Source organism: Salmo salar, chromosome ssa18 (assembly GCF_905237065.1).
Source record: "Salmo salar chromosome ssa18, Ssal_v3.1, whole genome shotgun sequence".
Taxonomy (NCBI): domain Eukaryota; kingdom Metazoa; phylum Chordata; class Actinopteri; order Salmoniformes; family Salmonidae; genus Salmo; species Salmo salar.
The window spans coordinates 14,400,856-14,415,080 of record NC_059459.1 but is presented as its reverse complement, the minus strand read 5'-3'; the positions used below and the strand labels follow the sequence as shown (position 1 = coordinate 14,415,080).

The following is a 14,225-nucleotide window of genomic DNA, read 5'->3' as shown; positions in this document are numbered from 1 at the left end:
ATCAGTGCAGCTGGATCCAAACCTACTCCAACCAATTATTATTTTATTTTTTATTTTTATTTCACCTTTCTTTAACCAGGTAGGCCAGTTGAGAACAAGTTCTCAATTTACAACTGCGACCTGGCCAAGATAAAGCAAAGCAGTGCGACAAAAACAACACAGAGTTACACATGGGATAAACAATAGTACAGTCAATAACACAATAGAAAAATCGGTATACAGTGTGTGCAAATGAAGTAAGGAGGTAAGGCAATAAATAGGCCAATGGTGGCAAAGTAATTACAATTTAGCAATTTACACTGGAGTGATATATGTGCAGATAAGGATGTGCAGGTAGAAATACTGGTGTGCAAAGGAGCAGAAAAACAAAAACAAATATGGGGATGAGGTAGGTAGTTGGTTGGATGGTCTATTTACAGATTCGTTCCAGTCATTGGCAGCAGACAACTGGAAGGAAAGGTGGCCAAAGGAGGTGTTGGCTTTGGGGATGACCAGTGAAATATACCTGCTGGAGCGTGTGCTACAGGTGGGTGCTGCTATGGTGACCAGTGAGCTGAGATAATGTGGGGCTTTACCTAGCAAAGACTTATAGATGACCTGGAGCCAGTGGGTTTGGCGACGAATATGTAGCGAGGACCAGCCAACGAGAGCATACAGGTCGCAGCGGTGGGTAGTTTAAGGGGCTTGTGATAGACTGTATCCAATTTGATGAGTAGAGTGTTGGAGGCTATTTTGTAAATGACATCACCGAAGTCAAGGATCGGTAGGATATTCAGTTTTAAAAGGGTATGTTTAGCAGCATGAGTGAAGGAGGCTTTGTTGCGAAATAGGAAGCCGATTCTAGATTTAACTTTGGATTGGAGATGCTTAATGTGAGTCTGGAAGGAGAGTTTACAGTCTAGCCAGACACCTAGATAGTTATAGTTGTCCACATATTCTAAGTCAGAGCCGTCCAGAGTAGTGATGCTAGTCGGGCGGGCGGGTGCGGGCAGCAATCGGTTGAAGAGCAGGCATTTCGTTTTTCTAGCATTTAAGAGCAGTTGGAGGACACGGAAGGAGTGTTGTATGGCGTTGAAGCTCGTTTGTAGGTTTATTAACACAGTGTCCAAAGACGGGCCAGATGTATACAGAGTGGTGTCATCTGCGTAGAGGTGGATCAAAGAATCACCCGCAGCAAGAGCGACATCATTGATATATACAGAGAAAAGAGTCGGCCCAAGAATTGAACCCTGTGACACCCCCATAGAGACTGCCAGAGGTCCGGACAACAGGCCCTCCGATTTGACACACTGAACTCTATCTGAGAAGTAGTTAGTGAACCAGGCAGGGCAGTCATTAGAGAAACGAAGGCTGTTGAGTCTGCCGATAAGAATACGGTGATTGACAAATCAGGAGCACCAAGGGGTGATGGATGATAATTAAATATGGTACTTGAATAGTGGACAGGAATGCAGGAATGAGAAGGCAGGAATGAGAAGGGAGATGAATGCCTGTGCTGCTCAGACTTGCTTCTGTCAGATTCAGAGATGTCCCACTCAACATGCTCCAGCACAACTCTCCCTGAACACTCACACAATAACTGTGATCTCAAAGCAGACAAGGTAGAGGTAGGAGTTGACACACAGTATGTTAAGTCTACATAAACCAGTTTGCATATGATCTGAAGGCTTTAATTGTTGAATCACAATCCAAATGGTACCACACACCATAAGGAATAATTCCTGTATACATTGAGTCACTGAATCCCTGTTTTAAAATATGAGAGATGCAACAACCAAGTGAAATACTGAAGCACTTCTATCTGATCGCATATGATATGAAACCATGAGGACTTTGCTGCTTGCAGGACTGGATTCTGTGCTCCCTGCTGGTGAGGGTATATTACTGCCATGCAACCATTCCTCATGTTTCCCTGTGTCTGGCATGGGCAAATTAATAGTTAGAGATTTTAAAGACCATTGCCTGACGGCACCCGATCCATAAACTTAGATCCACGTATAGCTACCAATAGTAAGCATATAGGAGATATGTTTGATAAAACTTAAATAAACCATCATGTAAAAAATAAACACATTATTAAGTATGTTCTAATCCAGGGCTCTCCAACTCTATTCCTGGAGAACTACCCTCCTGTAGGCTTTCCCTCCAACCATAATCTAGCACACCTAATACAAATAGCTAGTTGATAAACTGAACCAGGTTAGTTACAACTGGGGTCGGTGTGAAAATCTACAGGAACAGGGTTGGAGACCCCTGTTCTAATGATTAATTTATGTCATATTAATGAATATTCCTTCATTTGATGCACGATAAGTGACTGTGCTCCATTCTATACGTTCTATTTCTAGGGGACTCTGCTCAGCTTGGATTTCATTGGCTAGTTTCACCACCATGGCGCCAACCCGGAAGTTGCTGAAAGTCGAAGGACAACAAAAGTAGCTAGCTAGCAACTGTTACATTTGGTTTTGTTAGTTTAATTTGTGCTAACGTTAATGGTTAAAATACGTATGTGGTTAATCGGTAGTCCGTTAAGGTAAAGGTAGGACTGTTATCATTGTGTATTCCTTGAGCTTGCAACCGTAGCCTGCACGCTTGCTAACGTTAGCAACACTGCCCCTCAACGGACAGACCAGGGTCAGGTGAATATCAAATTATTGATTAATTGAAAAATTTATTGGCGTAGAAATCAACCCAAATTGCAGTAACATGGAGGACAGGACCAAGGAACTCGAAAGACCAGGTTGCTTGAGTGTCGGTCAGAATTCAGAAGAGGCGACGCCAACCGATGGTAGCCGCCAGAACAGTGTTGACAACGATGGCTCGGAAGACCACGATGGGACATCCAATAATGTTGACTCCGAGGATGAGGTACAGTACTGGAGACTTGGGCAATATCTAACGTCAGTGTTTCTTATATCGCTAGAGTGGCGAGTCATAATATACTGTTATGAATATGGTAACGTTAGTTACCTGGTAGTTACAAAGGTTTGTACTCTGTAAATGTGGAATGACATTATGCATGTTTTTGCATCTTTTCACAGCCTGAACTTCCTCTTAATCAATTCTACCCATATATCCGATGTGCTCTCTGCTGCGGATTCCTCATCGATGCCACCACCATAACAGAGTGTCTGCACACTTGTGAGATACAATGACTGAGATAAAAATTCCTGAAATATGAATGCAATCACTTCAGTCTCATCACATTAGTCATAACTGCTTTCTTATGCGTTTTCCCTTTCCCAGTTTGTAAAAGCTGCATCGTGAAGCACTTCTTCTACAGCAACAGGTGTCCCAATTGCAGCATTGTGGTCCACCAGACACAACCACTGTACAATATAAGGTAAACATGCCTGCCTCTGATGTCTAAGAGCACACATGCTCTTGTCTTGTTCAATTGTATCAGAGGTTTTGAATTTGAAGACATCGGTTCATGTTATTTATGAGAGTTGTTCAAAAAGAGCGATCAAAGGTTGTTTTTCTGCTTGTCTTCATTAGTGTTCTTTTTAAAGTGATGTTTCTATGGTTACCCTCCCTGCTGGGGAGTTACCTGGTACACAATGTCCTGGTGTGACACACAGGTACTGATGTGTCTATCAGTAGATGCCACTTTTATTCATTCCAAGCACACACGCTTGTCTACTGAACCGCTGTGCACAACTCTGCCTTCTGCACAGTCCAAAGGGACACAAATGTTCAGATGACTAATATGCAAACTAGCCAAGAGTCGTCTGTTCTTTCGACCAATCGATTGGTGGAAATTTTAAAACAAGTATTTTTACATATATAGACACACCCTATGTTTGAATAAAATCAACTATATCTAGGCCACTGAGCTTGTCTGATGCTTTAAGCACTGTGATTTAAAAAGGAAGACACAAATTACTAAAGAGGGAGCCAGAGATCAATCCTGTTGCCCCCTGCTACTGGCCTTAGCAGATACTGCATTATGCTCCTAAAGTTGCCGGTAATAGGCTACACCAGCGGTCGGCAACCTTTTCCATTTGAAGTGTCATTTCTACTGATCTGCGTGCCGGTTATGATTTTCACATGCACATTTTTGTGGAACAGTTTAATTTAGTTTATAATAGTGTTCATATCTCAAAATTTACATTTACATTTACATTTAAGATTCAAAATGTAATGTGGTTAATCAAATTCTATCTTAATGAAAATGATACAAATCTAAAAGTAACTTATATTGCCCATATGTAGAAATAACCTACATAAGCCAGCAAAACTTTGCAGCCCGCAGGTAGAAAATATCCTGATTTTAAAAATAAGTATCCCCTAAATCACATTGGCTGCACATGGCCTGGCTGCAAGGAACTAGAAACATTGTATTAACATGGTCAGGCCTGAAGCTCCTTGCAACATTGTATAAAATATTCTGGGCCCACAGTTTCCCAGGCCAGTGAGCTCCAGACAGACAGACACAGGTGTAGGCTATTTTGCACAAGGGATAAGAATTAATCAGGTAGGCCTATTTTATTATGTTTCTACCAGATCAAAGCATAACATTTTGGTATGCTGAGTGGTACTCGAAAGGGATAGAGCTGGAAATATATATATATTTTTTAAATGGGCTACGTTGAGGAACTATTGTCATTCTCAATGGATGTAAAAACAGACTGTTTACCTGCTGTTTGAGGCGAGAAAAAAAAGTTGCTTTGAGGAGCTCTGCAGTCATGGTGAGTTAAGGCAATCAGAAATGGTATCAGATCCCCAAATGGGCACACTTATAGGTCTACACTGCGTGCAGAACAAGTAGACTAGTCTACTTTTATATGCGGAATCAGGTGTGTGTCCACTCCTACAATGACAATGGTAGGACTGTAATAATAATAATAATAATAATAATAATATATTGAATGCATTAACAGAAATTACCGTAACCAAATAAACATTGTAGATTAGAAATGATGGGAATGAATGGTAAATGTACTACTGGTGATACTGGTGTGCCATCCCTGCGGCCTCTGCAATGGATCAGTCCCCTCTGACAGGTGTGAATCAGACTGGTGTTTCGTGTGCCATAATTTGTTTATATATATTTGCCACTGCTCAACTAAAAAAATCTTGGCCGACCAACAGCCTATCAACCAAACAATCGACCAGTCGACTAAATGGGTGCAGCCCTAGTGCAAACTCATTTTACATGAAAACGCTCCCACGATAAAGTGACATTTTCACTGAAACGACGTGTGCAGAAGTCCGCTTTGCAGCAGATAACTATAACTCTCCCATTGGCCCATTATCAATGAATATAGTGATCTATAGGCTAATACTCAGTTATACACAGGTATGTAAATACTTACTGTATGGTGGGTATTTCTACCTCCACAGACCTGACAGACAGTTGCAAGATATTGTTTACAAGATGCTGCCACATCTAGAAGAAAGTAAGTATCCACAAGCCTTCCATTTCTCACATTTTCCCATGTCAATCTTTTGTTTGGCAGTTTAAATGAATATTGTTTTTACTCTTTATTTTATTTTTTAGTGGAGAGAGCAAGGATGATAGAATTTTACAAACAGAGAGGGCTGGAGGTGCCTAAACCAGGTATAAAATACTTATTTATTTGTTGTTGATGTTAATTGTTTTTGGCAGATATGTGATGGAGCTTTGTTTATATGAAGGGTTTGCGTATTTGAAGACTGAAGACAGCCTCTACCTCTGGTGTTAGCCATGTGTCAGTCTCTTGTCTGTCTCATTGCTGTGTGTGGAACATTCCCCTAATGCTACTGTAACGCTCGTCTTTCTCTGTGACCTCAGTGGTGGCGTCCCCCGCTGTCCCTGTGCTGAAGAACCAGAAGCAGAGGAGGGAGTTGCTGCCCCAGTCTGTCTTCACCATCCCTCCTGAACTGGATGTGTCTCTGCAGCTGGAGTTTGTGGGGTGAGTCTCTCCCTAGCATTAGTATCTTCTATTTGAGGGATGGGGCATCTTTAGTAAGAGATTTTGAAATGTTATTGTTTATGTTTGTCTCTGTTCATTCTTTTCTCCCCAGTAGATGGTGCTGGGGTGCTACAGTTCTTCCATTGTGTGAATAGGCACTAGGGTGAACATTTGATGGTTAACTTTACAGCAGGGATTAAGAAAATTCTATGTAATGTTGTGTTTTTGTTTTGATCCAGAGCGGAAGAAGGCATAAACAACTATAAGGTAATTACTGCTGACAAGCTCTTTTCTTGAGTTTTAATGACAGTTGTACGAGACCTGTTAAAATAAATAACAGTAACGGCGATAATGCTGCTATACACTATATAGGAATGGTCATACATAAACTAATGTTGTGAAATGGAGTTGTTTTAGTTATATTGTTATAATGCTCAAATGAATAAGGGATTGAAATCTGTAACACTGGTGTACCTGGCCAGCCTTTGGAGAGGCGGTACGTGCGAGTGTCGGGAGAGGCCACTGTCCGCCATGTGGAACTTTTCATCAGGAGGAAGATGGAGCTGAGTCCCACCTGCCAGGTCAGTGGGAGGAGTTTCACATTGACTTTACCAGGATGCCTGATGAGGTTATGAACTATTTCTGAAAGGGAAACCTGGCAAGATGCCAGAAAGAGAGAGGCATATGTATGTACACGCGGTATATCTGCTCGTTATGTGAGAGTGCTCTCTGCTTCAAGAAAGAGGCATGTTTAAATGTCATTGTGTGTATACCGGTGTGCGAGGAACCCATCTCAATCGCATCCCCTGAAATATACTTTAGTGGCCTGCATTGTTGCAATTCCAGGGCACTCTAGGGCATCCGGGCTAAGCAGCTAAGTGAGAGGTCGATGCACCTTAAGCTCACCCAAGGGCAGAGAGAGAAGAGTGTTCTTTTGTCTAATATGAAAGTGCAGAGTGTAACAACACAATCAGGGAGCAGAGCTACCTGTACATAGCCTGTTTAGCAGTAACACACTTGGACAGGGATTATAGGCTTAGGGTGATTTCTTGGCACTCACCGGCCTCGTCTGGGGAAACGTGGGGAGGAAGAGTTGCAGAGGACAGAGGAAGGGTAGCTAAGCCAGAGCTCAGCAGTGGTCTGAGTAGCAGGGGAACAGATTGTAAGCACTGTCACAAAAGCATTGACGTTGTCCAGAGTTCTGTTAATTTTTATTGAGGTCAGTTCTAAACTGACCTCTAAATGTGATTATTCAGGAATACTATTTCTGTGTCTTATTGAAATTGATCAGTAGCCTTTTTTCAGTTTTCATTTGCACATCCCAAACTGCAGCTACCAGTTTCCCCTCAGATATGCCCCCCCCCATTACATTGGAGTCATGTAGCAGACGCAGTTTTCTAGAGTGACTTACAGGAGCAATTAGGGTTACTTGCCTTGCTCAGGGGCACATTGGAGGATTGTTCACATAGTCTGCTCAGGGATTCGAACCAGTAACATTTCGGTTACTGGCCCAACGCTCTTAACTGCTAGGCTACCTGCTGACGACTCCCATCTACAGCTGAAGTGGGAAGTTTACATACACTTAGGTTGGAGTCATTAAAACTCGTTTTTCAACTACTCCACAAATGTCTTGTTAACAAACTATAGTTTTGGCAAGTCGGTTAGGACATCTACTTTGTGCATGACACAAGTCACTTTTCCAACAATTGTTTACAGACAGATTATTTCACTTATAATTCACGGTATCACAATTCCAGTGTGTCAGAAGTGTACATACACTAAGTTGACTGTGCCTTTAAACAGCCTGGAAAATTCCAGAAAATTATGTCATGGCTTTAGAAGCTTCTGATAGGCTAACTGACATCCATTGAGTCAATTGGAGGTGTACCTGTGGATGTATTTCAAGGCCGACCTTCAAACTCTGTGCCTCTTTGCTTGACATCATGGGAAAATCTAAAGAAATCAGCCAAGACCTCAGAAAAAAAATGGAGACCTCCACAAGTCTGGTTCATCCTTGGGAGCAATTTCCAAACGCCTAAATGTACCACGTTCATCTGTACAAACAATAGTACGCAAGTATAAACACTATGGGACCATGCAGCCGTCATACCGCTCAGGAAGGAGATGTATTCTGTCTCCTAGAGATGAACGTACTTTGGTGCGAAAAGTGCAAATCAATCCCAGAACAACAGCAAAGGACCTTGTGAAGATGCTGGAGGAATCAGGTACAAAAGTATCTATATCCACAGTAGAAAAAGTCCTATATCGACATAACCTGAAAGGAAGAAGCCACTGCTCCAAAACCGCCATAAAAAGCCAGACTGTGGTTTGCAGCTGCACATGGGGACAAAGATCGTCCTTTTTGGAGAAACGTCCTCTGGTCTGATGAAACAAAAATAGAACTGTTTGGCCATAATGACCATCGTTATGTTTGGAGGATAAAGGGGGAGGCTTGCAAGCCGAAGAACACCATCCCAACCATGAAGCACGGGGGTGGCAGCATCATGTTGTGAGGGTGCTTTGCTGCAGGAGGGACTGGTGCACTTCACAAAATAGATGGCATCATGAGGGAGGAAAATTATGTGGATATTTTGAAGCAACATCTCAAGACATCAGTCAGGAAGTTAAAGCTTGGTCGCAAATGGGTCTTCCAAATGGACAATGACCCCAAGCATACTTCCAAAGTTGTGGAAAACTGGCTCAAGGACAACAAAGTCAAGGTATTGGAGTGGCCATCACAAAGCCCTGACCTCAATCCAATAGAACATTTGTGGGCAGAACTGAAAAAGTGTGTGCGAGCAAGGAGGCCTACAAGCCTGACTCAGTTACACCAGCTCTGTCAGAAGGAATGGGCCAAAATTCACCCAGCTTATTGTGGGAAAGCTTGTGGAAGGCTACCTGAAACGTTTGACCCAAGTTAAACAATTTAAAGGCAATGCTACCAAATACTAATTGAGTGTATGTAAACTTCTGACCCACTGGGAATGTGATGAAAGAAATAAAAGCTGAAATAAATCATTCTCTCTACTATTATTCTGACATTTCACATTCTTAAAATAAAGTGGAGATCTGATCTAAGACAGGGAATTGTTACTAGGATTAAATGTCAGGAATTGTGAAAAACTGAGTTTAAATGTATTTGGCTAAGGTGTATGTAAACTTCCGACTTCAACTGTATGTTATCGCTCAGTGTATCACTCTCATATGATGTCATGCAGTCTGTCGAAATGATATGATGTTGTGGTGCAGGTGGATGTTGTGTGTGGAGACCACCTCCTGGACCGTTACCAGTCGCTGCGAGATGTTCAGGGCTCCATGGGAGACAATGCTCTACAGGTGGGTCCACTCAAGACCCTATGTACTCCTAGTCGCTCTCTCTGGAAATAGCCCTGATATCGTTAGCCTCCATTTATGAGTTTGTGTGCTTATTTTCTTGTGTTTTTATTCCCAGGATGGCATTTTGGTTCTCCACTTTGGACTGGTGCTGCCTGCTCACATGTGATGGGAAAGTGGGATGGATGTGATCCTGATATTAATGCTGACCTTCAGGGAACCACGGTCTTCATTGTTGTTACTAATGCCTTAAAGAATCAAGTCTTCTCCTCTGCCTACTTGCCTGACTATTTTCCAGATGCCTTCTTCTGTAAATTGTTATGGTTAGGTTATAGTTTTCAGTCTGAGAGACTGAAGTGATTTCAGAGGGCTCAAAGAGAAAAAGGACCCGTCATGCTACTACTACCAAAATCTCATTTTGAAACACTAGTTATGAGTTCAATATACACTGTATCTGTAATGTTTCCTTATTTTACATCATACATCATTTTAGAGCTTTGAACATTTGTACAGACTGTCTGTACACTCTTAGTGTCACTTCATGTCATTGTTTTGAATATTGATTAACCATTCGAGTTTTTCCTGACCAGAGTTTAGAGACACACAGCTGTTACTTGAAGATAATTCAAACAGGCCTTTTTGATACAACCAATACAACAAGTTGGGATTTGATACATGCAGTTTCTCAATATTAACACTAATAAAATACTATGCAATATTATATACCCATTGTGTTTTATTGGGCTACATTTTGCATTAGCCGGTGTGGATATGGTAATTATGTGATTCTGATTTCTTGTCACGTGGATATGCTGAAGATGTTTATGTTTTGACCTGTAATGTGGCTCTGAAGAAGGAACGTGACTCTAGGGGTGAGACTTGATCTGTTCAGTGCAGTGTCATACTCTTAGTCACTGAGCTTGGACTAACCCTGAGCTCATGCAGTAGCCAGAGCCTTTCAGAGAGGGACAGGGAGGTTATGGGAAGTCTTCACTCTGCAGTAACTAAAATGAGAATAACGATGTGTTTGTTTTTAGCAGGTTGTCGGCATTGAAAGGATGATTTTCAAGTTGATCCAACTGCCAAGCCAATTAGCTGTGTAGAGTTAATATCCTCTCTCAGCTCAGTGTGTGGCCTGGATCTATATCTAACCTATTTGCATCCTTCCTGCTCTACTCGACTCGGTGGGGGATCTGAGAGAGCAGTGAAAAGACTTCCCAGTCATTTATTGACAATGTTCAATAAATAGGGACAAAATGGTTACAGTACACTTTTAATGGCTTCATCAACAGAGCCTCAACTCACAAAAATATTAGCCATGAACTGTATTTGCATGGCATGACAACGAACGACAGAAGAGTTGGCTAAAACACAAACAGATCTGGCAACCAGGCTACAAAAATATATACATTTCGTTAAAATATTCTATTTGTTTAAATTACAAAATGATCACTCCTTTCAACTACCTACCTACCTTCCATATATCATATTACTAACAAAGATGATCTCGAATTCCACTATTAATTGAAACTGGAGAGTGTAGCCGTGCTCAGCTGCACATAAATGATTACTGTGATGCATTAAGATATACAGTACATTTGCTCTGTGCCTATAGATAACTGGCTCGCAAGCTCTGAATTTATGTTGTCTCTAGTTGTTTGAGTTGATATCTGCTTCATCGCTCTTCTCCACTTTTTCCTCAGTGATCTCCTTGAAGCCATCTTTCTGAGCAGCCTCTTTCTCCTTATTGGTACTCCGTGCATAGCTTGAGGCACGTGGCTGGTATCCAAAGTGACTGGTGCCATGGTTTGAGGCGCCGAATAATATTCCTGTGCTAAAGTGAGTTTCCTCTCCCTCCAGCAGTTTTCTGAGGGCCAAACACAGGTCAAAAAGTATTTTGTCAATACATTTATAGCTGAGAGTGATTAGTGACTAACATATTGTAACATTATTTTTGAAATAGTATGGAGGGCAAGGGCATATTCCCATAATGGGAGTCACTAAGACTTTGCTAACGTCGACGTAAATTACCTGTAGGCAGCTATTTCAATGTCCAGAGCCATTTTGACATTGAGCAGATCCTGGTACTCTCGAAGATGCTGAGCCATGTCATTCTTGATGTTCCGCAAATCATTGTCCAGGTGCCCAATGGTATCCTGTTTAGGTGAAAGGTAGAAACAAATTAGACCTTAACATCTCCTTTGCAGAAGGCCTCTCAGTACTGAATGTCATTACATGGACCAAGGAAAAAAACTTAGTCCAGATGGGAATACTTAATCTATATCCTTTCCTTGAGTCCTACTCTTGGTTTAATCTGAATTTCCAGGTAACTATATGCATTGAATTATCTATAAGGACACAGTAGCCTGTGTTCGCTTGTTGGTGGCAAGGAAGAGGATTTGAACGCTTGCGCAAGAGGTCAAAAACGGATGACCACTAATCCGATTTAGGGTAGTATAAATACACGGGGTTCGTTCAGGATAATGCACTGCATTTGGTGAGTCTACTCTACGGGGTTGAAGCTAGGTTCGTAGACTACTCTGACGCCGACGTGCCGTTATGTTTCCTGTCATGTCAAGCAGCGTGATAGTGATACACTGAACAAAAATATAAATGTAAAGTGTTGGTCCCATGTTTCATGAGCTGAAATACAAACCTGTACCCCTGCCCAGTCATGAAATCCATAGATTAGGGCCTAATACATTTATTTAAATTGACTGATTTACTTATATGAACTGTAACTCAGTAAAATCTTTGAAATTGTTGCATGTTGAGTTTATATTTTTGTTCAGTATATATGATGAACACATGACATCACGTCACACGAGCCCCCGCGGGCTCTCATGGTCAGTCTTATAAGACTTTCTCAGCTGGACAGGACACGACAAGACATACAGCTGTGATGATTCAAGCAGAAGGTTAACGTTGCTGATATCTGCTAGAAATCCTCTTTATTTAGAGAGCTCGGGGGCGATCCTGCTACTTCGTGCGGTTGCAAGTTTAGAGCATTTCAGAACCATGGACAGGGAATGTTGACTTCCAGATGTCATCCCAGAACATACAACAGTCTCAGAATAATAACAATGTTTTAAGATGCAAAGACGGCTACCCATTGCAATATAAATCATGTATTGAAATGTGTTTATTTACAAATAATTTGAGTAATCTTACTTTTCCATCATGCGTACACATGATGTTCTCACTTCCCCAACACAGGCGCACATGTGCAAGGAGGGGTGCGTGTATGTGTGAGAAAAAGAGCTGTCAAGTGCAAACAAACGTATTTTACCTGCAAACCTGCGATTTCAAGATTGTGTCCATCTTCTGTCTCTCGAATCTGCCGTTCCAAAGACTCGTTGATGCCACGTAGGGTCTCCAACTCAATTGTCTTGGACTGCAGTTGTCTCCTGAATTCGTTGATCTCCTCCCTGCTGGCCCGCATTGCCTCATTGCTCCTGGTGGCCTGCTCGTTGAGATTGGCAAACTTGGATTTATACCACTCTTCCGCGGAGTGCAGGTTCTTAGAAGCCAGAGTCTCGTACTGATTGCGGATCTCTTTCAGAGCCGAGGTGAGGTCGGGTTTGGCCAGCTCTACCTCGACTGACACATGAGCTGCCTGGACCATACCGCTCAGTTCGGCCACCTCCTCGTCGTGGACCTTCCTCAGGAAGGATATCTCATCCAGGAGGCCCTCCACTTTGCGCTCTAGATCCAGCCGCGCCATGGTGGCGTCATCCACGTCCTTTTTGAACGACCGCAGGGTCTGCTCAGCCTCCTCGCGCGCCCTTATCTCCTCCTCATATTTGGCCCTAAGCTTGTGCAGGTCTTCTTCTAAGTTGTCCCTATCGATGAGAATGTGGGCTTTCTCGCTGCCGATCTCCTCCACTTGCGCGCGAAGCTCGCGCATCTCCTGCTGGTATAGGTCCGCGATGCGGGATGGCTCGTGCTGCCTCTGGCGCAAAGTCACCAGCTCCGTCTCCAAGACTTTGTTCTGCTGCTCCAGGGTACGCACTTTCTCGATGAACATGGCGAAGCGGTCATTGAGACCCTGCAGTTGTTCTTTCTCATTGGTTCGGGTGACTTTCAACTCATTGCCGAGGACGGAGGCTTGAGTCAATTCGAGGCTGTCACCTGGAACCGTCGAAAAGGAAGAAGACTGACCGGTCCTTCTGTAGTAGCCCAGCGATGACGCACTGCTGCGGGGGAGAGACACCGCAGACCTGTAACTGGTGGAGGACACAGAACTGCGGGAGGAGGCGGAGGGACTGCTCATACGAGAGGTTGAGGGTGAGAAACGAGGAGCGTCCCCGAAAATCTTTCGGTAGGACGACGAGGTATAGTGGTCAGATCCGTAGTTCATCTTTGCGGTTGGCAAGAGAGGCTTTGGAAAGCTTTGGCTGCAGTGCTTATATAGGTTTTGGCAGACTGACCCAATACACACGGAGTTTTACATTATCCCCATAACATAAGCGCATGATAGACGATTTTCTAAAACGAATCTATTTGAACAAAACGTTAATAGGCCTAGACTAAAATATATATATATATATATATTTTTTAAATGCATGTATCTTTTCTACTATTGTGCGGTAGAGGCTATGTTCCTTTCCCCGAGCATCGATGGAACTGTCCACTTGGTGCCGTGCTGATGTCAGAGGATTTGTAACTAATCGTGCAGGTGTGAGCTGCTGCAGCCTGCGAAACTAGACATCTGTCTCTTGGCTCTATAAACTATATGGACAACTCGTTCGGCTTAGCAATATGTTTTACATCACTGATTCTGGTCGTGCGTCATGACGCTGTAGCACAACTGAATTGCCCCACAAATATGAATTCCCCGGTATATCACCATGCATGCACCTCATGACACCGACAGATGGAGACGTAGCCTTATATTTTACCTTTTCAATGGGATTCAAAATGTGATATGTTTACCTTGGAAGGGAAATAGTTGTGTTGCAGGCTAATAGCAGTGCTTTTACGCAGTCTGCCCAC

At 42.7% G+C, this 14,225-nt stretch overlaps 2 protein-coding genes across 2 annotated transcripts; one reads left to right on the top strand and one right to left on the bottom strand.

Moving 5' to 3' along the window:
* The first annotated feature begins 2,382 nt into the window (after positions 1-2,382).
* On the top strand, positions 2,383-9,951 carry pcgf6 (polycomb group ring finger 6). The gene is made up of 10 exons (XM_014153997.2): positions 2,383-2,868; positions 3,042-3,141; positions 3,247-3,343; positions 5,347-5,402; positions 5,504-5,563; positions 5,777-5,897; positions 6,137-6,164; positions 6,380-6,478; positions 9,147-9,233; positions 9,349-9,951. The coding sequence occupies exons 1-10, from the start codon at positions 2,707-2,709 to the stop codon at positions 9,397-9,399; spliced, it is 861 nt and encodes a 286-aa protein (XP_014009472.1). The 5' UTR covers positions 2,383-2,706; the 3' UTR covers positions 9,400-9,951.
* A 539-nt stretch (positions 9,952-10,490) lies between these two features.
* Positions 10,491-13,717, bottom strand: inaa (internexin neuronal intermediate filament protein, alpha a). Its single transcript, XM_014154001.2, has 3 exons — positions 12,520-13,717; positions 11,262-11,386; positions 10,491-11,097 (listed from the first exon to the last, which is right to left on the bottom strand). Exons 1-3 carry the CDS (start codon positions 13,588-13,590, stop codon positions 10,881-10,883), a joined length of 1,413 nt encoding a protein of 470 aa, XP_014009476.2. The 5' UTR covers positions 13,591-13,717; the 3' UTR covers positions 10,491-10,880.
* Positions 13,718-14,225: the final 508 nt, after the last annotated feature.

What these genes read in the sequence shown, in the direction of transcription:
- pcgf6 (XM_014153997.2), top strand. Translation starts at nt 2,707, where the DNA reads ATGGAGGACAGGACCAAGGAACTCGAAAGACCAGGTTGCTTGAGTGTC. An exon ending in AAGGCATAAACAACTATAAG is followed by an intron (nt 6,165 to 6,379) that starts GTAATTACTGCT and finishes GTACCTGGCCAG; the next exon opens with CCTTTGGAGAGGCGGTACGT. An exon ending in AGCTGAGTCCCACCTGCCAG is followed by an intron (nt 6,479 to 9,146) that starts GTCAGTGGGAGG and finishes GTTGTGGTGCAG; the next exon opens with GTGGATGTTGTGTGTGGAGA.
- inaa (XM_014154001.2), bottom strand. Translation starts at nt 13,590, where the DNA reads ATGAACTACGGATCTGACCACTATACCTCGTCGTCCTACCGAAAGATT. An exon ending in TTGAAATCGCAGGTTTGCAG is followed by an intron (nt 11,387 to 12,519) that starts GTAAAATACGTT and finishes TCACCTAAACAG; the next exon opens with GATACCATTGGGCACCTGGA. An exon ending in ATTGAAATAGCTGCCTACAG is followed by an intron (nt 11,098 to 11,261) that starts GTAATTTACGTC and finishes TTTGGCCCTCAG; the next exon opens with AAAACTGCTGGAGGGAGAGG.